Here is a 23,622-nt window from a genome sequence, read left to right as displayed (position 1 = left end):
AAATCCACCTGAGAAAGTCCGAGCTCGTACTGAAGTGCCTCGACAAATTTTAGCTTTCTGCCAGACAAATAGATAGACGGAGTACAAAGCAATAACTCTCAGAAGCATTAGAGCCGCCTGAAAAAACATTAAGTATCTTAACAAATCCAGAGTTCTTGCAAGCAACAAGGCACAAGATGCGTTTGTGAAAACACTGAGGAAAGATCGTGAAATTCCTTGCGTAGTAAACAAAGAAACACTCACCCGAGAAATCGTTGAAAAGCTTTTCCAGTCTATCCAGCTCGGCCTGGCTGACACAACAAATCCTTCGCAGCTTCAAAATACTGTTTAGTTTTAGCTTTTGAGGCCACAAATTTGTGGAAAATTTGCCAGAGTGATTGGCGCACTAGACGAGTACTCAATTTTTAATTTGATGCAAAACGCTCTCGATTTCAAACTTGAACAAAGCTGCCGCTTTCATTCATGTCGGTCCGCGCGCGGGAACTATGTTACAAGTTTCTTTTTTTGACAAATAGAGATCGCCTCCAGCTTTTCTGCTATAAACCTCTGCTTTGTTATCAGTCAGTGTTGAATAATAAAACAAGTATCCTGCTCAATCTTGCGGAATATCGCCTGAATTTAGCCATAATTGTTAAATGTAATGTCACGCAAATAGTTTTGCTTGAATTGAGTCCAATTGCACATTATAAACGAAGATGGTGTTAACTCTCTAATTAGCAACGGCCTCATTTCGTAAACTAAGCAATCGAACTTATTCATGCAGTTCTTAAGGACAAAAAAATACCTGTTAAGGTCTTTAGGGATATTACGGTGTTTGTTCTATTGGCAAGCATCTTCTTAACAAGACCTTGACAGATATTTTATTACTTCAAACTTGATAATGGCGTCATGACGACACCGAAACGTTGTTTGTTTTTATCGTTTACTTTCACTTGCCTATGTACAACCGAAATAGTTATTAATATCACGTTCTTTTAAAAATAGGAAATGAATAATAATAAAAAAGGAGAAGAAGAAGAAGCATTTATATTAATAAATCAGTTGGGGCTAAAACCGCTGCTAATAAAGGTAGTGAATTGGACAATGATGAAAAATGGCACTGGTACATGAATATTGACAGGCAAAAAACCAACAAAGGATTTTGATGCTCCAGACTATGTGGATTTGCTACAGATAAATTGTATATTCACGCCTAAAGTTCCTAAAGGCTTGAAATGTGAGATCTCTTCCGTTAATGGGTTTCAGGGTAATTGGGTCTTCCTTTGTTTCTCGTTAATAATTTAAAGGTTGAAAACTCTCTATACTATATGTGACACACCTTGGAAAAGTTAAGGGGTTTTTGTTTCTCTGTTAACAAGAAGCATCGTTCGAAGATGTATCTAGTTTACTGGTTAACGGTGTTCTCTGTTGCGGCTGTTTACGCCGTGATTCGCATTGTTGATCCAGACTTGGAAGCCATCAACTTTGCCAAAGCTTTACGTGGAAAGAAACTCAATGGAAGTGTATTTCAAGAGATATCAGTGGATTCTGAAGTCTCTTGCCAATTTGCGTGTGTCAAAGACGCCCGTTGTTTGTCTTACAACTTTGGTTCATTGAACGAAGAAGACAACTTTACCTGCCAGTTAAGCGCATCTGATCGATTTACAAGTCATCAGAACTTTACAGACGATGAAAAAATGCTTTATAGGGGGATACAGGTAAGTTTTCTCTGAAAAACTAAGAGAAAAATATTCAATGTAGCTTTTACCGAAGTCGTGAGCAGGAACTAAATCTCCGTTATTCAGGTGAAGATGTTTCATACATGTGTCGTTTTGAAAGTGCTCTTTCCTATATTTTTCAGAAATTTCTTGACCTAAGCTTTTTCATTACCTTATTAGTAGCTTGTTGTGGCTAGGAAAAAATACCCCTTGAAATTAAAATTCCAAGAAAAGCGAGCTGCAAGGAAATTTGATTTGAGATAAGACTGAATTTCAAATTTGTAAATGAAGAAAATTAATAACGCGAGTATAGAAATCTTGTATCTTATCAAGGAATACTAAGCTTTTTATTTTACAGTCATTTTGTTGGAAATGCATATCGCAAAATGTTGAAAAAATGACTTCTGATAGAGAACTAACTGGATCTGCCAGTTGCATCAAATATTAGTAGCCAAAAGTTTAAATATGCCAAGTAAAAAAGCGCTACCGTTCATTCTTTTAAATTGTCCCTTCTCATCAGAGGAGAGAAATCAGAAGTTTTGGTATTTATGATACAAATTAAGCAGCAAAATTTGTAGCCATCTGGGCCCAATTGTTCGAAGCCCGATTAAGTTAATCCTGGGTTAACGTGAAGTTTGATTCGAGTTTAAGAACACTTCTCTGTAAAAAAAGTGGGAAATGAAAATTCTTAACACCCCCCCCCCCCCCTCAAATTTGTCATGCAACGAGATCTTCAGGGGAGATGTTCCACAACGCCCTTTATTAACGTCCTTACTTTATTGTTGCCATGGTAACATCAATTGTTTGTTGGCAAAACAAACTCCAATTTTGAACTCAGAAGCTGCTGTGAAAAGTGCCAAATGCAAAACACCATTTCTTCAGTCTGTTAATATACTACAACGTAAGACTTATACCAAAGTTAAAACATTTATTCGACTTTGCAAAATATATGTGGCTTATGGTTTTATCATTTGTAAATAAATTTAACGGTCAATGAAGTAGACAGTGTTTCAGCTATTTTAGTTGATGGGCAAAACAGGCAACATATTTTCTTGAATTTCAAAAAAGTATATCAGTTCTAGAAATGACACTATGTATTGGTAGTTCACAGTAGACATTGTCATTGATAAATCTGTAAAAATTTCTGCGGGGCCGACTTATTTTATTCCTAGGGCGAATAAGAAAAAAGGCTATAAAAATGGATTTTCCGCATTTTGACATAATAACTTAAACGGGCCGATTCGCCAGTAGACCGTTAAAAAACTGAAACGGCTTCAATTTAAGAAAATATTATGTACTGATTAAATTTCTGATAAATCCATCTCTTAATGTATGTTTTTTTAAACAACTTCAAGCAAAGTAAAGTTTACTTTAAGGTTTTGTCCAATTTTCCACGTTTTGACATAAGTTGAAGGAGTCGTTGCTTACTGCAAATCATTCAACCTGTACAAAGTTCCAGCCTTCTGAAACTATTCTTGCCGCTTGCGAGGCTATTTATCGCCAGTGGTATTCCGTGCTCTCACTTCATAACATTAATGAACAGCTTTTGGTGTTCCAAAGGAAGACAACATGGACCTCCATTTACGGTGATTTCCCTTTGAAATTTACACTGTATTAAATTCGCCATCGTCCGCCATCACTCGCTTTAGAAGAAAGAAACTTTAGTGTTTTACGGAGGATTGCATGAAAAATGCAAGCAATTCGGCTTTCGCAGAAATTAACTAACTCTTCTAGAACACAAACTACCGTAATTTAACGCAATTTTTTGGAAACTAATTACCTTTAATTTCTTTAAGTCCAGTACCGCTTATTTACTGTAATGAGATTTTATCTCTTTAGATTTATGTTGCCACTGCTACACAATGCTTCTGACATTCCCCAGGGACAACGAGCAACGATTAAGCATTTTCCATACACAAATATCTTCGAATCTTTCCGGGAGGATTTCCACTTTGGGTCTCTTCATATGAGCCCGGTCATTAAGCAAGCCTGGTTACCGGGCTCATATGAAATTGAGACATGTTTGTCTTGCGCTAACAATGCGTGCAGCAAATACAAATATAGAAAGGGGAATAGCCACCGATACTGCCCTTGCTTCTAACACCTGCTGTACCACCTGTAAGTCACTTAGCCTCACGAATGTTAAGTTTTAGCATCTGAGTTGATGGGTTAATTTGGCGACCGTAAAGAGATTCGTTTACTCGAATCTGTTTACGGATGCAAAATTAGATTATCAACTCTGTTGATAAAACCAATCATTCGTTTCAACATCCCAACCAACGTAACACCACATTTTCTGTAGAAACTAACCCCTTATCTATTGATTAAGGCTCAGTCGCTTTTTTTAAATATTAAAACAGAGCATCTGTGAGTCTGACAGCACGCCTTGTGGCGACAAAGGAATCTGCATCCCTGAATATTATGAAGACAACTTTCACTGCAAATGTGCCACCGGTTACACAGGGATACCATGCGGTAGGTCAAGACTACGTACGTCCAAAAAGGTTTCCCCTAAAGTCTGCAACATAAGCTGATTGCAACAGATGACGTGCCAATTTCCATGACTTCCAAACGTTAACTATCATCATTAAGGATTTTTGAACTTTACACAGGTTCCCAAAAACTAGAAAAAGTAACCGAAATATAAAGAAAACCTGAGTACAAAGATACGAAGCTGATCTAAAAATCTGATACCCCAATGGAATGAACATTTTTTCACGACGAAGCGGCATAAGCCAAATCTCTAAAAGATCTATCTGTGAAAATATGGTTGTTATGACAACATCAAGTTTTATTAAACGTGTAGGCCATGAAAAAATGTACCCAGATAAGTGTTGAAAATACACGTACACTCTTAGCTTAATGTCAATGGATTTAGAGACTGCTTGGAGACAGTTGTGAGACTATTTACGCATTCATGAACTGTGTAGTTTTTGGCAGGTTGTGATTTTACAAAGTTCTGCAACGTTATACAAGCGAATGCGTATTGTTCATTCTCTCTCTGCCTTTGAATAAAAGTTACATGTATCGAATGCTGGATTCGTTTCGGTGTGTTTTCTGACTGTTGGCACGTCGGTGAGCGAAACTTTTCATAAGTTTGGTGGACATAAAAAACAGTGCAATAATCCCTAAATTTCAAGTTATCATTCAATAATAAAATCACTACGTTCTTTTTTTCTACACTCAGTTCCAGAGCCAATTAAAAGCTGCTCCCAGCTTCTTCAAACTGGAATCAATATCAGTGGTGTGTACACCATTATTCCAGACGGCGGCAAACCGATACAAGTGCTGTGTGATATGACCACGGTCGGTGGCGGTTGGACCGTTTTTCAGAGACGTTTGAACGGCTCTGTTGATTTTTTCCTCGATTGGAAGTCCTACAAAAAGGGGTTTGGAAATCTGGGCGGCGAGTTCTGGCTTGGAAACGACAAACTCCATCGCTTGACAGCCGCTGGTGACATGAAACTGAGAGTTGATCTGGAAGACTTTGATGGGAATATCGCTTACGCCGAATACACAACTTTTAAGGTGGCAGACGAGGGGGATAAATATCGGCTATTGATTGGAGGATACAGTGGCACGGCTGGTGATTCAATGATATCGCGGCACAATTGCAAGTAAGATAAACAATTCAATTAAGATGATATTGAATGTTAAATAATTAACGAAAACTAATTTGCGATGGTAAAATAACCAAGCATTTCATAATAAACTTTACCTGAAAAGTATTTAATGGCAACACGACTGATACTGACCGATCACAGCAATTTTAAGGTGGCAGACGAGGGAGATAAATGTGGCACGACTGGTGATTCACTGATCTATCACAAGTAAGATAAACAATCCAATTAAGTTGATATTGATTGTTAAACATTTAACGAAAACTAATTTGCGAAAACAAAATACATTGTATCAAAGCATTTCAGGATAAACTTTAAACCTTGAAACTTCTAAGGTACCTATTAATAGAATTCTTAAAGCAATTATTTTTTTCTTACTTGATTTTCGTGACTTTTTAGAGTCTTGCAAGTATTAAAATACTTGCAAGGTTTGGTCGATGTCGATGCCATATTTTGAACGACTTCCTACACCTGTGAATATTGTTGAAAATGTCAGAATTTTTGCAACTCTGTGACCTAAATTGCGCTACAAGCTAAACATATGATTCTTGACAGTAGTATACCTTCATTGGAATTAGCCGGGTTAGTGGATCCCCTTGGATCCCCTTCATTAATATTCCTAAGCGTCGAGGCAATGACGTCATCTATTGTTATAACCTAGGGAAAAAATGCCTTCCTGCATACTAATAAGTGTCTTCCTGCATACTAATAAATGTCGAGGTTTACTAATGAGCGTCACTCTAATACAAAGGGAACAATAGACATGCCCAGGCTTGCCCGCTCTATACCCACCCTGATTGGATCTTAAGATTTGTATGGTCAGTTTGAATAAAAGCGCGCTTTCTCTTGGTAGCGTCACTCTTGCAATTGCTTTGCTGGGAAAACTTTTTTTCGATTTTCAAAACGTTAGTACCGTTGAAAATGGCTTTTTTCATCAACGTTGTTGATCTTCAAGCTGCCTTGAGCGCTTGTTTAACTGTCCGCGACTGGGAGGTGTTGTTTGAAGCCCCGTTTGCTGGGAAAATTTATCTCCGATATTTCAGGTTATTCGTGACGATTATCGATCATTACCGTTAAAAAACAAAACACACACACATATATACACAAAGTGACGCTGAAAACTCTATATTTCAAGTTTGTTTGACTATTAAAAGACCGTTTTCTCCTATCTATCTCGAGGAAATGAAAAACTATTAAAGTCACGCACCGTTAATCAGTTAATTATGCGGATCCACGAGCCTTAAGTTGCATACAAATTAGTTCAGTTCTGCTGGAAAAACCCAAGGGAGTATCTTGACGCATTAGTATATAATCAATTTTATATAACTTAACAAGGATCAATTAAAACACGCGACTTATAATTGCTAGCAATAGAACCAGACAAGAGATACCGTTTAAAAAACTTTATTAAAAAACAATGAAAAAAAAAAGAGTCAAATACACAGCGATTTTAAGCGGATGAAATTAATTAATCTTCATCTTCTTCACCCATGGAGTACTTGTAAGGATTAAATTTCTTTTGCCGACGTTTCCTCAGCCGTTTGCCATGAGCTTCATGATCATCCAAATAATTTACAAATTGAATTTTTCGCTTCGGGGCTTGTTGTGATGGGGTTTCTACTGTGGGAGGAGGGGTCAGGAAAGCAGGGTTTGAGGGTGGTGCAGGCGTGAGGCTTTCTTTGTATGGTTTTTGAGAGATAACCGCTTGTGTTAATTCAGGTGTTACGTTAAAAGGGTTGAGGGGAGTGGGGAATGCTGCCGTTGCTGTCGAAGAATCTAGTGCCCTTGATGTTAAGTCTGGAACAGCGCTGATTATTTCTTCCGGTCGTGTTCTTGAATTTAATTGTTCTTTAAAAGCCAGGTATCTGTTTTGCAACTGAAAGTATCGTTTAGCTTTTTCATCTTCCCGGAGATCGTTTCGAGAAAGCATGCCATCCATACTGCCCTTTATTTCTTCCATAGCTGGAAGTACCGGGGGTGTCGCTATGTTTTGCTGCTTCAGATATTTTAAAAGCTCTTGAGGAATGTTTTCTTGAAATATTGCTTGCTTAAAGCCTTCTTCGCTGGGGAGGACGTTTGTTCGCAATCTACAGTTGTCTTGGGTAGTGGTTTTCAGATCAATCAACAGATAACCAAAAGGTCTTTTCACAGCCTCTTCGTACTGATTTAAAAAGAAATCCGTTTGGCCGGGATACATTTGCTTCGCTAGAGTCAAGATTTGCAATTTGTCTCGTGGATTCTTAAATAACACCAAATAATGACTGTTAAGGCTTATGCTGCGGCTACCTTTTCCCTGATGGAATAGATTCTGCACGATATAAATCACACTGAGATTACGATGATGAGAACCACGAGTAAAGAGGTTCACAATTCGCTTGTCTTTACTGGCGTCAATCATCTGATCATCAAACACGATCAAATTCCGTGTGTTTACATTAAAATAGGAATCCTGCTCCAAAGCCTTAGGAATGCCCTTGACGAATTCAATATGTGGCATGGCGACTAGCATTTCTGTGTACGCAGGCTGCCATTGTGAATAACACCAAACGATCCTCTCCGGGGGAGGGTGAATTGTCTCTGAAGCTTGTTGCAATAGAGATCGAACCCAGGCCGTTTTTCCAGACCCTGTCATCCCGGCAATCATGGAAGTAAAAGGATGCTGGAAGCGAAACCGCTGACATTTTTCTGGAGAAAACGGCATAGCTCTGAATGGTGTGAAACTCGGCGACTCATTGTGCTTATTAAACATATGTCTTTGCATGTTATCTTTTCTACTAAAGGATTTTTCGCAGAAAGAACAGAACCAACTCATGTCAACTCAGTGAAGACTTAACGTGAACTGAAAAAAACATCGAATGTGTCACATTTATATAGAATTAACCCCTATTTTTTTCCCTCCTCCTCCCCCTCCTCAATTCTATTGTTTTCCTCCTCCCCTCCCTCCTCCTCCTCAATTCTGTTGTTTTCCCTCCCCCTCCTCCTCCTCCTCCTCCTCCTCTTCCTCCTCCTCCTCCTCCTCCTCCTCCTCCTCCTCCTCCTCCTCTTCCTCCTCCTCCTTCTCCTCAATTCTATTGTTTTTCCTCCTCCTTATTTCTAGTGTTTTCCTTCTCCTCAAGTCTATTGCTTCCCCCACACCCTACACAATAAAAGGGGGGAACTTACTTTCTTAAACTCATTCCATGATCATGTCTCGCGTTGTAAAGAACAACCGAGGTTTCCTTCAGCTCCTTTCTGATTGCCCTTCCAAGCAGCGTCAGTTTCTCTTGAGAACAGCTACTCCACAACAGTTGCATGCGTTATTGCAAGGTTATTTATAATGTACTTACAGAAAACATACCAGTGTCTGAAGAAGTTAGGGCCATATTGCGTTCGCATAAGGATGCTCTTCTAAATCTTGCTCAGCGAAATGTTCCTTACAAGACAAAGAAACGCGTCCTTGTGCAAGAAGGCAGTGGGTTTATACAAGAATTACTGACCCCTGCAATTAGTAGCTTGTGGTATCTTATGTTATAAAAGAGACCGTGGATTCTGAAATTTGGTCATTTGTGTCTCTCTTTTAACGAGTGCTGATCAATATGAAGAGAAAGATAGATTTGGTTGAAGAAGAACACGAGAGTGAACATGAAGAAAGCGAAAGTTCTGATGATGAAAGCGAGAGTGAAGAACCAAGAATAAAAGATGTCTTGAACAACCTTTCCAACGCCGTTTCCAGAAAGCACGCTTCTGAACTATTGCATAGTATGGCTGCTTCTAAAAATATCTTGTTCTGGACACCTAGTGGACTGTTACTCCGAAACCAGCGCGCAATACCAGTAACAAACATCTCAGAGCTGGTCGAGTATGTGTTACTCCCTCATAACGAAGATGTCGCCAAACCCCGTGCGCTCAATACTTTCCTAGATGGACTGGCAGAGCTCGGAGTGAATAAGCGACTGGTCAAAAATAAAAAACTTCTAAGCGATTTGTTAGAAAAAGAAAGAGGATACCAGGATAAAGAGGACGAATCAGGTAATGAGGCTAATGATGAAAACTTGTCAGACAGCAGTGAAGAGGAGGAAACCAGTTCTGAAAATAGCCAACCTGAAGAGTCTCATAACAGCGGGCTGGAAAATGATTGGGAAGAAGAAGAGGCTGAGAATAGTAGCGACTCAGTTGAAAATTCAACAATAGCTCAGGCAAAAGTTCATGATCCGTGCCGACACTGCAACAGTTCACATGGATATGATACCGTAGTCATGAAATGTCCTAAGTGCTTTTGGGAAGATAACTGTAAAGTTTGCCCTATATGTGATCACAAGATTCCTCTTGAACGAAAGCACGCCAAGGAATCTCTCCGTCGATGTTATGGTTGTGGAGCGATCACACACAAGGATGAAAGGACATCAAAAATGACATTCTATCCCCCTAGCGATGACGAGGATAAAGATGATTAACGCTGTCATAAGAACTTTGCTTTGTACTTGAATTGTTAAACGATTTAAATAAAGAATTTTCAGTAAATTCTGAGCGTGTTTTATTTTTTCAGTGCGCGCCAAACATAACATGCAAATTAATTTAAGCAGGCAGGAATCGCTGTGTATTTAACCCTTTATTGTTTTTTAATAAAGTTTTTTAAACGGTATCTCTTGTCTGGTTCTATTGCTAACAATTATAAGTCGCGTGTTTCCATTGATCCTTGTTAAGTTATATAAATTGATTATATACTAATGCGTCAAGATACTCCCTTGGGTTTTTCCAGCAGAACTGAACTAATTTGTATGCAACTTAAGGCTCGTGGATCCGCATAATTAACTGACTAACGGTGCGTGACTTTAATAGTTTTTTATTTCCTCGAGATAGGTAGGAGAAAACGGTCTTGTAATAGTCAAACAAACTTGAAATATAGAGTTTTCAGCGTCACTTTGTGTATATATGTGTGTGTGTTTTGTTTTTTAACGGTAATGATCGATAATCGTAACGAATAACCTGAAATATCGGAGATAAATTTTCCCAGCAAAGCGATTGCAAGAGTGACGCTACCAAGAGAAAGCGCGCTTTTATTCAAACTGACCATACAAATCTTAAGATCCAATCAGGGTGGGTATAGAGTGGGCAAGCCTGGGCATGTCTATTGTTTCCTTTGTATTAGAGTGACGCTTATTAGTAAACCTCGACACTTCATTAGTATGCAGGAAGGCATTTTTTCCCTAGGTTATAACAATAGATGACGTCATTGCCTCGACGCTTAGGAATATTAATGAAGGGGATCCAAGGGGATCCAAGGGGATCCAAGGGGATCCACTAACCCGGCTAATTCCAATGAAGGTATACTACTCTTGACTACTAATTTCACATGTTTTAGTGAGTATAACATCATTTTCTTAAACATCAGGGGAATAAAATACTCACATTTTACACGGAGCGCCAAATCTTGCCAAACCACGGACATTCACTTAAAATTACATGAATTGAAGCTTAGGTTAGGCCAAGACACTGACACTTCGGCTAGCCTAACTAGCACTCCAATTAGCTTACATAGCACTCCCGTTAGCTTAAATAGCACTCCATTTAGCTTGAATAGTTCTCCGGCTAGCCCAATTTAGCTTAGGTTGCTTGCGGTTGGCATATTGGTAGTTAGGACATCTACGCAAAAAATTTCAGAATCTGCAGCCAGCCGTTAGTGGTGTAGTGGTAAGGTTCTCGCTTGGTAAAACGAATACCCCGGTTCTTGAGGTCATTTCTTCTTTTGTTTCTATTGTTTTTTGTATGAAAGTTCAGAAAAAGAAAGGTCAGTCTGAGTTATGAAAACGCTGGTAGGTGCCTATCAGAGGCTTAACGCAGTCGACGGTTTCTCGGTCACGGCAGACAACACCAGTCTTTAAATGCCTCGGTGTCACTTTGGATGAAACGCTGTCGTGGAAAGAGCATGTCAGCTCTTTAGGGAAAAAGATATCCTCCAGGCTAGCATTGTTGCGTCGTGTTCGTAAGGTCCTACCTAAATCTACTTGTATTACATTATACAGCACGATGGTACTGCCTTTATTCGACTACTGTGTGGTCGTCTGGGATAGTTGTGACCAGGGTAGTAAATCTTATTTATACAAACGTAATCGCCGTGCTGCTTGTATAATCGAGGGCGGTTTCTGTTGGGTCTGACGAACTGTCCATAGTATTCGGGTGGCCCCACCTGCAAGCGCGCCGTAACTTCCCTAAATCTGTCCTTGTTTTTAAATGTATCAACCGTCCGGCGCCTATCTACCTACTGAGTGAATTTAAACATGCCCACCAAATCCCAATCTCGTACCCAGAGTCCTCAGGCTCTTTGGCTAGCAGTTGGTCGCCAGGAGAGACTCTGGGAAACTGGAATTTTATTACCGCAGTATTTCTGCGGTAAAACAATGCAAACTGTTACGGGGAAGCCAATCAAAAAATTTAAGTTTTTTCGAATTCTCCAGAGTCTCTCCTGGCAACCAACTGCTAGCCAAAGAGCCTGAGGACTCTAGGTACGAGATTGACCAAATCCACGCCTATCAAAGAAGACAACAAGATCTATTGCGACCGCCCTTACCCAGAACTACGTACCAAATACCATGGCAGTTTTAGGATCAATGGTGCGCATGCTTATAATTCGCTACCTCTGAAATAAGATTAGCATCTGACTTCAACAAGCGCCATTGTATGATGTATTTAATAGTAGTATTGTAGTGTGATCTGCTGTATTTGATTTTACTCTAGAGTCTATTTATTGTTTAATCAGGACTCTGCTTAAACTAGCTTCTTATTAGCTAAATCAGTTGCTCCTGTATAAATAAATAAATTAATTAATTAATTAATTAATAAAAAATCAACTCTTCATCTGTTTAAAAAGTCCCTGTTAATAAGTGAAGTATTAATTAAAACTTCGAATTTTTTGTTCGGCTACTGGTAAAAGCAAATTAGTTTCGTGTTGTCTTATATAAGGGCTGAAACGGGACTTTCGCAACGTCGATAGTTCTATTTTAATCTTATATGTTTATTTCTCTTCCCTTTTCAGCGGTATGCAGTTTTCTACCAAAGATCAAGATTACGACAATTTCAATTTGTCATGTGCCGTTCAGTTCAAGGGCGCTTGGTGGTACAACGATTGTCACAGGTCCAATCTTAACGGACGGTACCTTGGCGGACGGCATGACTCATTTGCTGATGGGATCAATTGGTATACCCTCACGGGATATCATTATTCTTTGAAACGTGCTGAGATGAAGATAAGACCGAACACTGAATGAGAACGAACCATCCTTACATCATGTGAATTACTGTTGTTGTGAAGCTTATCGCAGAATGTTAAGGTGTAGTTGTTACTTAGTTTACAATAACTTGGTTAGTGTTCTTTGTGAATGAATTCAGTATCAGCAGTTTATTTTAGACGTTGTTCTGTTACTCTAAGAAAATGAAAGTCTGTTCTTGTTGACTGTTTTGCCAAGCCGGGCTCCTTGACGGCTAGAACTGGAAAAACGCTTTATTCACCTGACTGGTTGTTTGTTATCGATTTTGATGGTTACCAGTGAAGTTGTCTATGGAATGCCATAGTGGACAAAAGTAGTCGAGAATTTTGACCTCGAGTCGAAAATTTTTTCTTGGAGTCGAGAATTTTTTCTTGGAGTCGAGAACTTTTTCTTCGAGTCGAGAATCTTTTCTTCGAGTCGAGAACTTTTTCTTCGAGTCGAGAATTTTTTCTTCGAGTCGAGAATTTTTACCTCGAGCCGAGAATTTTTCTTCGAGTCTTTCTTCGAGTCGAGATTTTTTTACCTCGAGCCGAGAATTTTTACCTCGAGTCGAGAATTTTTTCTTCAAGTCGAGAATCTTTTCCTCGAGTCGAGATTTTTTTTCCTCCAGTCGAGATATTTTATAAATAGCGGAAGACTTTTTCTCCTAGCAGAGACTAGTCCAGATCTTTTTTTCTGGATGAGAATTTTCGGTCACAGTCGGGAATTACCTTTTACAGTCGAAACTTTTCGTTCGAGAAGCTACCCAACATGCCTTGCCAACCACATTCTCGCCTAAAATACTCACGGGAAATGATCGCACACAAGATGGGCAAAAGTCCTTTTGTGAAGTCAAGGGAGATTATTTCACAGTTTGTTGGTCGAATAGGGGAATTATCCGATTCTTTGGATGCTGAGGAATCCACCAACGTGATAGTTTCATGTGCTGAGCCACAGGCGATGAGAGAAGCGGAGATTGTGCGTGTGTTTGGCCAATCCTCTGACCGTAATCCAGTGAATTATAGTACCTCTACTACAACCTCGACTACTTCCGCACAAACCGGATCATTTCTAGTAATGCCACGAAGCCGACAATCGGTTTCTTTGTATTCTATGAGAAAGAACTTTAGCAATCAGCGTACAACTGGCCGACGGAGAAGTGGAGGATGCAAAAACGACAAAGGTCCAAAGAGAGGTGAAACTATTCTGCTTGCTGGCCCCAATGTGCAAGAAGTTCCTCGTCAGAAAAGTAAAGTTGTTTTACAATAGCATGGGCATTTCATCAGTACTTTTGAATTCTAGGACTCAGAAGCAAACTTGACAAAGTGGCCCAACTAAAACTGCAAATTGCAGCAAATGGCAACATTTAAAGAAATACAAATTATTTTCTACTCAATGGGTGGGGTAGGGTGTGAATTTTTATCTTTGTGCTTTCAAGTAATAATAAGACTATTTTCAAGTAAAATAGGTTATTTTCGTTAACTTCTGAACCTTTTCATCACAGTTGAACCTTGTGTTGCAGATAGTTCGTTATTGAATTTGTCAGTTCAGCCCCATTTATTTTCCTTAAGTTAACCCACTTAACAAGAACACTGATAATGCAATCATTTTTTGTGGTCTGAATAGTGTCTGTAATAACAGGGTTTGATTGCTAATTTCAAAAATTTCGCAAGATTTGTTCTAATAAGTTGCTATAATTGTAGAAGTTCACTTTGTCAGTTATCTTTCCAAAATGAAAGCTCGGTCACCGTACTCGTTTTTAGAGAAAATAGCCATTTTATAGATGGGCTTTTTGTAAATGGGCTCAATGTTTCAACGTGCTTGTGCTAATGACACGAGAAATTACGCGCAGCATCTTGAGCATCGGATAACGCACCTATTGGACCAAATTTCCTCTGACTTGACCGCCGTCATCTTGTGAGCGATTCTCGCGTGACTATGTGGTTGGCAAGGTATGCCGTGTAGCGTCTTGACTGAAAATTTTCCACTAAAAAGTTTCCCACTGGGACAAAAAATTCTCGATCAGAAAAAAAAGTTGGACGAAAATGTTCCCTGTATTATTTGGACTTTTTTCAATAACATGTTATGTAACACTTTTTGGCGACTTTGAACTAAAATTGGCACCAAATGATAAACAAAAGAAAAAGAAGATAAACCGTATTTTACAAAATACGTAGCGGGTCCAGTTGAATGTTCGGGGGCTTTCTAACAACAGGCCTTTGATTTACTGATTAAGCTGTAAGTTCCATGATTCAAATGCACACTTGATAATTTTTTTCATTAGAGCGGTTTCGTAAAACCAAAACCAAAGTAATTACTCTGGCCAATCACAACAGATGTAAACAACACAAAGAGCCAATCAGAGTTCAAAGCAAATACATGTAACTGGCGCCAAGCGCGGGAAAACGCGTGTGGACAAAACACGGTAGGTTTTGGTTTTGCTTCTCAATGGTTGAGAAAGTGGAGCGAGTTTTGTTAACCAATTACACAGCGTAGTAATGCAAAACCAAAGTAAACGCGAAATTACTTTCGCCACTCAACTGAGAACCGCTCTAACAATTCTGACACTTAATGATACCCAAACAAATACGTGTGAGCCTGTACTAAATAGCAGTTACGTTAAAGAGGGTTTTTAGTGAATTTAATTTTGCACTCCTTTCGTTGTTGTTTATAGTTTCAGTAGTTTGCTACCACATCAAAAGCTTGTACTATACACATAATGTAAATGGCGGTATCATGTTCTTAATACGATAGAAATACATTTATGTATATTATTATATATTCTTGCGCTGAAATTTGTAGTAGAATGAAAAGCGCCCGTGCATGGTTTTGTTTTGGTTTGAGTTTTTTTTTTCTCAGTTGTTGATTTATGTTGTTGAACTGGCAATCAAGAACTTGATTGCCTTCTTTGATGATCAATTTAAAGTATAATTTTCATTGTAATTTAATTTATTCTATATGTATAACTAGTTATCACAGACTACCTATGATATATGAGGCGGTTTATTCGAACAATCTCGTATCCCGTTTTAAGCCCACCCCAAATTCATCGGATTGTCTTGTGCAGTGTCATGTAATTTGGAATTTGATTAAATAAATAAATAAATAAATAAATAAATTAAACAAAAACAAAGTGTATTCTGGAATTATTAAAAAGTAGATCATTATATAATACAATTCCAAAGTTTTGATTGACTCAGGACGGCCATGCGATATCGAGAATCTTCTTGTTACGTTCTCGGTGTTTTTTTACAACAACGAAATCAACAAAATCAAGCAATATCTCTTGGCTGATTTATAATAAAACGGTTTTTTTTAATAATTTTATTACGCTATAGCAACACTACTTACAATACAATGCTTACGATAAAAACGGAAACTAACACAAACACATTATCATTACAATATTTACACTCTTTACATTGCATTACTGGCCTGTTTCAATTATTACAATTACAGCTCGCTTCCAATACAGTATATGTTGCAGTGCATTCCCTACATTATTCATTATTACAATGCTAAAAAAAACCAACAGACATGATAATAATACACATTAAAACTTTTAAATTAATTCATTTCAAAATTCTTAAGAAATGCCGGAGCGATTTGAATGCCTGATTGTTGAAATGCTCTTGATCAGAAAAAAGGACCAAAACTTAACACTCAAAGTGACTCTATTCATGCCAAACTCTTTGTATAAACACTTGCATGCTCTTCTTTCGGGACAGCTACTATTAGAGTTATCTTCATAGAGTTATAGCGTGGAGTTAGAGTTCCAAAATCTTGAATTCAAGATTTCGGGACGGCCAAAATCCTGAATCCAAGGTGTTGCTGCCAAAATCTTGAATTCGGGATTTTGGACTGTAAAAATCTTGAATTCAGGATTTTGGCCTTATAAAATCCTGAATTCAGCAGTTCAGCCCTCCAAATTTCCTTTGAATTTTGATCGAGGTGCTTAATCCAGTGAAGGGTAAAGCGGGAATAGGCGTTTACTCGTTTTAAAATATTTTAATTTAATTAATGCTTTTATTGAAAAAAATACATATAACTACAATACATTGCTAAATGATAGAACAATTGATGCCTACTTAAAATATTTTCCTTACATTTTTAACGCCATTGTTTTGTTTTAATTCATTAATTGATTAATTACTTATTAATTAACAGTATGTATTTCATAGGAAGTAAATGGTGATTAAATTTATATTACTTATCAGGAAGAACGGTATCGCTATTTAACAAACTAAAATGTGAGTGAACTAAATTAGATCAGCAGGGATTTGCTAAGGCAAAGGCATAGAAAAAACCAGGAAAGATTTATTGCTCAACGTTTCGGGGTCATCGTGACTCCATTATCAAGAACCAAATTAGAGTACAGAAAAAAAGACGAGATAGAAGGCAGGTGGGAGGTGAACTTGAATGTTCGATTTTCCATTGTCCTTGAAGTTTAATTACAAATCAAATTGGCAACATTCTGGGCGTACGGCGATAAATTGACATACATAAAGTTATTTTTTGGTAAGATGGACGAGAAGCTGCAGTGGTCATTGCTGGCGCGGAGAGAGGAACGAAAGGAACTAATAATTTTTCAATAGAAATTCCTCATGCATAGGGTTATCTTGGTTTTACTCTTTTGAATGAACCAGGATATAATTTCTCTGTAAAATTTAATATTAACTGAGCAATCCAAAAAGGTATGTTTCAGCGAATCAGTGCACCGGCATTGGTAGCGCAGATCTACATTTTTAATTTGAAATCTTTTATTAAATAAGTTCCTTGTTGGTAACTAATATTCTGTGGAACAGTCTTCGATTGTTAATTATCTCCTTATTGCTCCAAATCATAAATTTTCTTTTATACAGATCTTGGTAGTTACAGCTTAATTCAAGAAAATATTTCAGCATTTCACAGTAAAACAGTAGTATCTGGTTTTCTGATGTTATTTAAGGAGGAAGGCTAGTCCTCTAGTTTACGCATTTAATGCAAGTTAGTGGGGACGAAAAAAGACAGTGGACAGAGCTAACAGGTGTTGAGCGAGGACAGGTAATACCGTACAAAGGATTCCTCTAAAAAAGATTTTACAACGAATTAGTCCACTAAAAGTACAGCTTGTTGACCTTGTTCTATAATTTTTCACTATAAGATTTCACTTGCAGAGATAACTACTCATTCCTTCGAATTCTTATCGAGGTGTTTTTTCTCTTTTTATTGCAATAGCAAAATAAGGATAGTAAATTCAGTAAAGAACTGAAAACAAGGAATGGAGAAGGGCAAGAGATTTCCCCATGACTTGATCCATTTCAGATCTTGCTGAACGATTAAAAACTCTTTTCACGTGCGCGATTTTTCCCCTCTATTTTGCCAGGGTATTTCTTGAACAAGAATAAATTAGTTTTCTGGTTACCATGCTTCCATCAATAGCTTAGCTCCACTGCTACCTATACACACAACCCACAATTCCTTGACTTACTCTGACGAAGGCCGGGTTAAAGCTCGAAGCATCAGCACTCGACTCTTTAAGATGGTCAAATTATTTTATCAACTCTGTTATAAAATCAAACATTTATTTGTTCGCAGACATTTCTTGTTCCGTGAGCGAAATGTTTCTGATCAGTAAACTTTGAAGTTTGAGGAACAGCTTATGAGCAAGGAAATTTTCCGTTATTGTTTTAAGGTCAAAAAAGCATTAATATGTGCGCTGAAAGCGCGCAGGACATTGGATGGTCCAAACGCGGGAATTATTTAGTTTTCTTATAGCTTTTTGGTGCTTTGTCGCACAAACTGAAGATGTGGTTGTCTCTTCAACAACAAAACGCTGTTTCATCTTACAAGCTTAGTGCTGAGAGCTGCGAGGAACGGATAATAGGGGGCTTCACACTAGAGCTTGTAAGTATAATCTAAGTGCACTTGAAACCTACTTTGAGTGTGAAGGGGTAAAACCTACCAACTTGAACTTTACTTAGTGACCATGGAAACTTTCGCAGTTCAAAGAAGCCGAAGTACGCCGCCAAGTATGGCCAACACCACACTTGAGAACGTACTTGACCAATAGGGAAAGGGAAACCAATTGAAGGCCACGTGCTGCGGTGCCAGGACAGATAAACATTTTACCGTGAACTAAAATTAATTAAAAAAAAAAAAAATCAAAATGGATGGTTGGAGATACGCCTCGCAGTTTGAGGACTCCATGGAACAGTCTTTTTTGTAAGTAAACATAAAAAAGAAGGAAAAGCCGATTTAAACTTACGATCTTATTTGAATTTCATCTTTACGGAGAGCCTGAACCATCGATTTTCAGTTCAGAAGATGTCGCCTGTTCTTTTGTTTTGTCGCCAAGTACTCGTAAACAATGAAGTACCTATGCATTTCCTGTAATGTTAAAACTCTCTGAGTTAAAATTAAAGACAAAATAAAGAGTAAACAACACAAAACGTTTTTCCGTTGTAAAGGCTTCATGATTTTCCGGCGAGCAGTCGCATTTCTGATTTTACCGCGAACGATGATTGACAGCTTGTGCTTCAAGTGTATACTTTGTCACCAGGTGTGAAGCCAAGTTTTCTAAAGTGCGACTTGAGATTTTCAAGTGCACTTGAATCAAGTGCTTACTTGAAACTAAGTAAACTTAGCTTGTAGTGTGAAGCCAACAAATGTCAAGCTTGAAAAGTACTCATTCATTTATATAGTTTTTAAAGTCAAACATCAGTCAATTTGTTTGTTTTCTTACAAACATTTTTGGTTATAAGATAGCGCGCGTGCTTCCCTATCTAATTCCTATTGGCGTCATTATGGTACATTCTCAACATACGCACGGCCTTCAGAGCGGAAAAACGTTCTGCGCATTAATTTTTCTGCGCATATCCGTTCGCGGGCGCAAGTGAACTGAAAACGCTGCTGTTCCATTTTGTTGTCGTTGTTGAGCAGTGGCTTTGTGGTAAATCTACGTTGTGACCAATTTCATCGAAAATACTATAAAATTGTACCGGGCATTTTATCAACACCGTGTAAGGACTAGAACGAAAACTGGACTTGCGGTACAGGTTCCGATACATGACTATAAACACAGCAAAGAGACACTTCTGGTAACTATGTTACCCGAGCTTCATCTCTATTAATTCTCTATGTTCCTCATTACAAGACAATTCATATTTGGCCTCAGCACAACTGAAATTGAAATAAAATTCTATTTAAAAAATTGCAGCTGGTCAACCTCTGCTCACTGGATGCATTTTTTTTTCGTTTCTAAAACAAAATTGCGCGACGAGCGAATGATGGCAAGAGTGCGACCACGGAAGGCTTTGTGAACTTTGTGAAACAAATTCAAAATCCCCGCTGAGCACAGTGACAAAAGGGATTATTTGGGAAGTTTTTCTGCCTTCAGTTGACCTGGGCAGATCAATATTGTTACATATCAGTTGTGTAACTGACCTGAGCTGAGCATACTAGATAGATGTACACACACCGCACGGTGTCAAAAACAAACTTTTTTATTCTGCTTATCATGATCAACTTTTAGCCAATTACACTGGACCGCAAGTAGCGAAAGCTAATCGAGGCGTGCAGTGAAAGACAAAAAGAAATATACAATATATTGAGGAGACATGAACTAAACTAAAGGAAAAAAAGTAGTAAAATATACTAAGAGATCGAAAGTAACGCATCGCATGAAATTGCTCCCTCGACACCGATAATTAGATCCTTGCGAAAAAAAAAATTAAAAATCCACTTTGGCAAACTCAGTAATTAACGATTAACTATTTTCCTACACACGGTTGAACTCTCGACCTTAAATATTCAGAGGTTTGCTTATATAGTCGCTTTTTGTAAAAAGGTCCATGACAATAACAGACCCGTAGAGGCGATTTGTTTACATACCGCGCCGGAACATCGAGCGTTTTAAAATCCTTTTTAAAGTTTAAGAAGCCATAAGAAAATTGAACCACAGTAAGGTTACATCTGCAGCTATCTTCTTGTGTGGGATAATTATCGCTACTTACCGGGATAAATTGTCCGGTAAATTGTCAAAAATTAGAAAATTAAAATTGCCGCCATTTTTGAAACTTTTGGTGCCCTGCGCTCACGCAGAGTGCGCGTGCTTTTTGTGTTTTTCCGCTCTGAACGCACGCGGCCGTGCGTCCATCCGATGACGTGTGCAAGTCAGATGGGGAAAGTATGCGCGCGCTATGTTATAAAAAACCTTTTACCGGAAGACAACACCAAAAAAATGTATATTTATAAGAGCTTGTCGAAGGTTTATGAAACGTTAAGATTAAACCGATTTGAGAAACCACTTTCACCTTTTTTTTTTGTACAGAGGATTTTGTAATTTGTCAGGAACAAACCTGTTTTCCAGGAATCATTTACTTTATTTTCAATATGTTATAAAGGAATTGGTTCATGCTTTTAGCTGTGCGTATACCGAGTTATGGATGCACTTGGGAAGTTTGAAGAACACTCAAGAAGCTAGAGTTGCTCGAGGAGTCACTTTCACGCTCCTCTCGTCCTCTCCAAACAGCTGTTTTACTGTTCTAAAAGCCAATAAGAATCGAATTTTAATTTGAACACTGATCCGCGCTGACAATGAATGAATGAAGGCATTCTTTGAAACGACTAATGGGTTCAGTTTTCAAATAATCGATCCAGTCTTTGGGGGTACGCTTTTCCTGTACCAGTTTTAATTAAGAGATGTTGCCTCAGGTGACGCATTTTGGCCAATCTCGCCAATCGTAAGAAAGTGAAAATATTTGCTGGCCATAATGTTTCAAAGGTATAGCACGACATTTTTGATAAAATCATATGTCAGTCTATATCAAATTACACAGGTACATACCCGGCATAAGTAATTTGTTATTTTCGAACTTTCAAAGAGGCCTTCCCGAGGTAAACAATTTCATGGATTTTGACTGTGCATCTCAATAAACACAGTTCATCAGAGCCAGGTGTATGTTAATTTCTGGCATTAGTGACAATGTGCTAATATGGGGAATGAATAATAAATCGCTTTGGGCTTAAATTGTTTTGGATATAGGTAGCGAACACCACTGGTTCGACAATAATGAAGAACGATTCTCGTATAGACAGGCAAAAAGGAAACAATGGATATTGATCCGTTCAAGTCAATTGTAAACTGTGTTTCTCGTTAATAATTTAAAAGTTGAAAACTTCAATACTATATGCGACACACCTTGACGAAGTGAAGTGGTTTCGTTCCTCTTCTAACAGCAAACAGCAAAGATGTATCTAGTTTACTGGTTAATGTTTTCTGTTGCGGCTGTTTACGCCGTCATTCGCATTGTTGATCCAGACTTGGAAGCCATCAACTTTGCCAAAGCTAGAGAAATACATTTATGTATGTTATGATGTTTTTGTGCTATTGGGTTGAGATTTTCAGTGGAATGAAAAGCGCCCGTAGTCAGTTTATCTCTTTTAAAAGTTTTTTCAGTTGTTGGTTTATATGCTGTTGAGCTGGCAATGATGTATGATGTCTTTAATGCATTTCTTTATTGTATTTTAGTTGCTTACTGTGTATATATAGTTACATGCATTGCTCACCGTACAATCTAAGAGTAGCAGAGTTCGCCATCCCCAGACTCAAGTGCAGGAAATATTGCAAACATTCGATAACCTATCTGGGACCTAAGTTGTGGAACAGGCTAGCCGGCGAAATTAGGACCCTACCATCACTGAGTAGTTTTAAATATCGTATTGGTAGATGACAATTGCTCGAACTACATTCTTTGTAACTCACAAAAGAATGATCTAAGGTTTTAAGTTTTTATTGGTTAGGTTTCAAGGCTTTTATTGGTTAATACAGTAATTGATGATGAGTAGGTTTTGATCATTTATTAATCGATAGGTAGTATAGGCTTCTAAATTGTATTATTAAGTGTCCCCAATTAGTAGAGGGGTATTTCCCCTCCGCTAGCTATTTTTGACACGGTAATAAAATCTTTGATTGATTGATTATCACAGACTATCTATGATATATTAGGCGGTTTATTCCAAGGAGGCCCTTTTCATGTCTTAAGCTGACCTCAGATTTACTGGGTTGTTTTGTGCAATGCAATCGAATTTGAATTTGATTGGATAAATAAATAAAAGAGAAAGCCGTGATATCCGGAATTTTTAAAAAACTACATCTTAATTGGATACTATAATTCCAAAGTTTTGATTGAATCAGAACGGCCATACGATATCAATAATCTTCTTCAGTACGTTCTTGTTGGTTTTCGGAACAATGAAATCAGTAAGACCAAGCAATACTTCTTGGTCAGTTTATAATAAAAAGGCTATTGAACTATATACCGGCTCTGTTTTTTTTATAAGAACGTCTAATTTTGGAGCTGAAGCTGAATGTTCTTGTATTTTTTTTTGGCGATTTGAGGCTGAAAACGTTCTTAAGATGTTCTTAAATTACATGGTATACACTAAACGTATTTCAGTAAACTCAATGCGGACGTGACCAGGAAACATATCAAAGTGATTATGGCAAACCGAGTTGTACGTCACCATTGTTAATGTTACACAAAACATGACCTTAAGTATTTTGGTTAATTTACATTGTTGCCTTGATTTTATATACAGATTAGCAAAATAAAAACGTTCTTAATCGACTATCAGCCTGAGGAATGTTCTTAACTTAAAATGTTGGTTAATCTCAGCCTCGACGTTCTTATAAAAAAGGTTCTTATAAAAAAAAACAGAGTGTACCAGAGGAAGTCAATCGATTGCAATCGATATCGGAAATCAATTTGTTACAATCGATATCAAACGCCGATTACTATTGATTGATATCGGTAATCGATAACAATCGAACTCACTGAAAAAAATTATTGATTGTTATGAATTGGCAAAAAACGACAAATGATTACCATCCTGCAATAACTTGCAGCTTTGTTGTTTTGAACATATATAAACCTCTTTCTGAACTGAAATCACAAAACGCTCAATTTGTTGTTTTTTGCTAAAGGGAATGCTTCATAGCGATACTACATCGAAAAAAACAGGGTTTCCTACGGCTTCAAATGGCATAAACAGCGCTGATGCAAGTAAAGATAAGATCCACAATGTTCCTCTAAAGTTTTT

The 23,622-nt window shown here is 37.9% G+C and overlaps 1 protein-coding gene across 1 annotated transcript; it reads left to right on the top strand.

The window, feature by feature from the left end:
* Nucleotides 1–1,373: 1,373 nt before the first annotated feature.
* Nucleotides 1,374–12,611, top strand: LOC146483922 (microfibril-associated glycoprotein 4-like). Its single transcript, XM_085105265.1, has 4 exons — nt 1,374–1,697; nt 4,058–4,172; nt 4,891–5,314; nt 12,330–12,611. Exons 1-4 carry the CDS (start codon nt 1,374–1,376, stop codon nt 12,559–12,561), a joined length of 1,095 nt encoding a protein of 364 aa, XP_084961391.1. The 3' UTR covers nt 12,562–12,611.
* The last annotated feature ends 11,011 nt before the right edge of the window (nt 12,612–23,622 follow it).

This window comes from Pavona decussata, unplaced genomic scaffold, assembly GCF_977016875.1.
Source record: "Pavona decussata unplaced genomic scaffold, jaPavDecu1.1 SCAFFOLD_37, whole genome shotgun sequence".
Classification (NCBI taxonomy): domain Eukaryota; kingdom Metazoa; phylum Cnidaria; class Anthozoa; order Scleractinia; family Agariciidae; genus Pavona; species Pavona decussata.
This window is presented reverse-complemented; position numbering and strand designations above follow the sequence as displayed.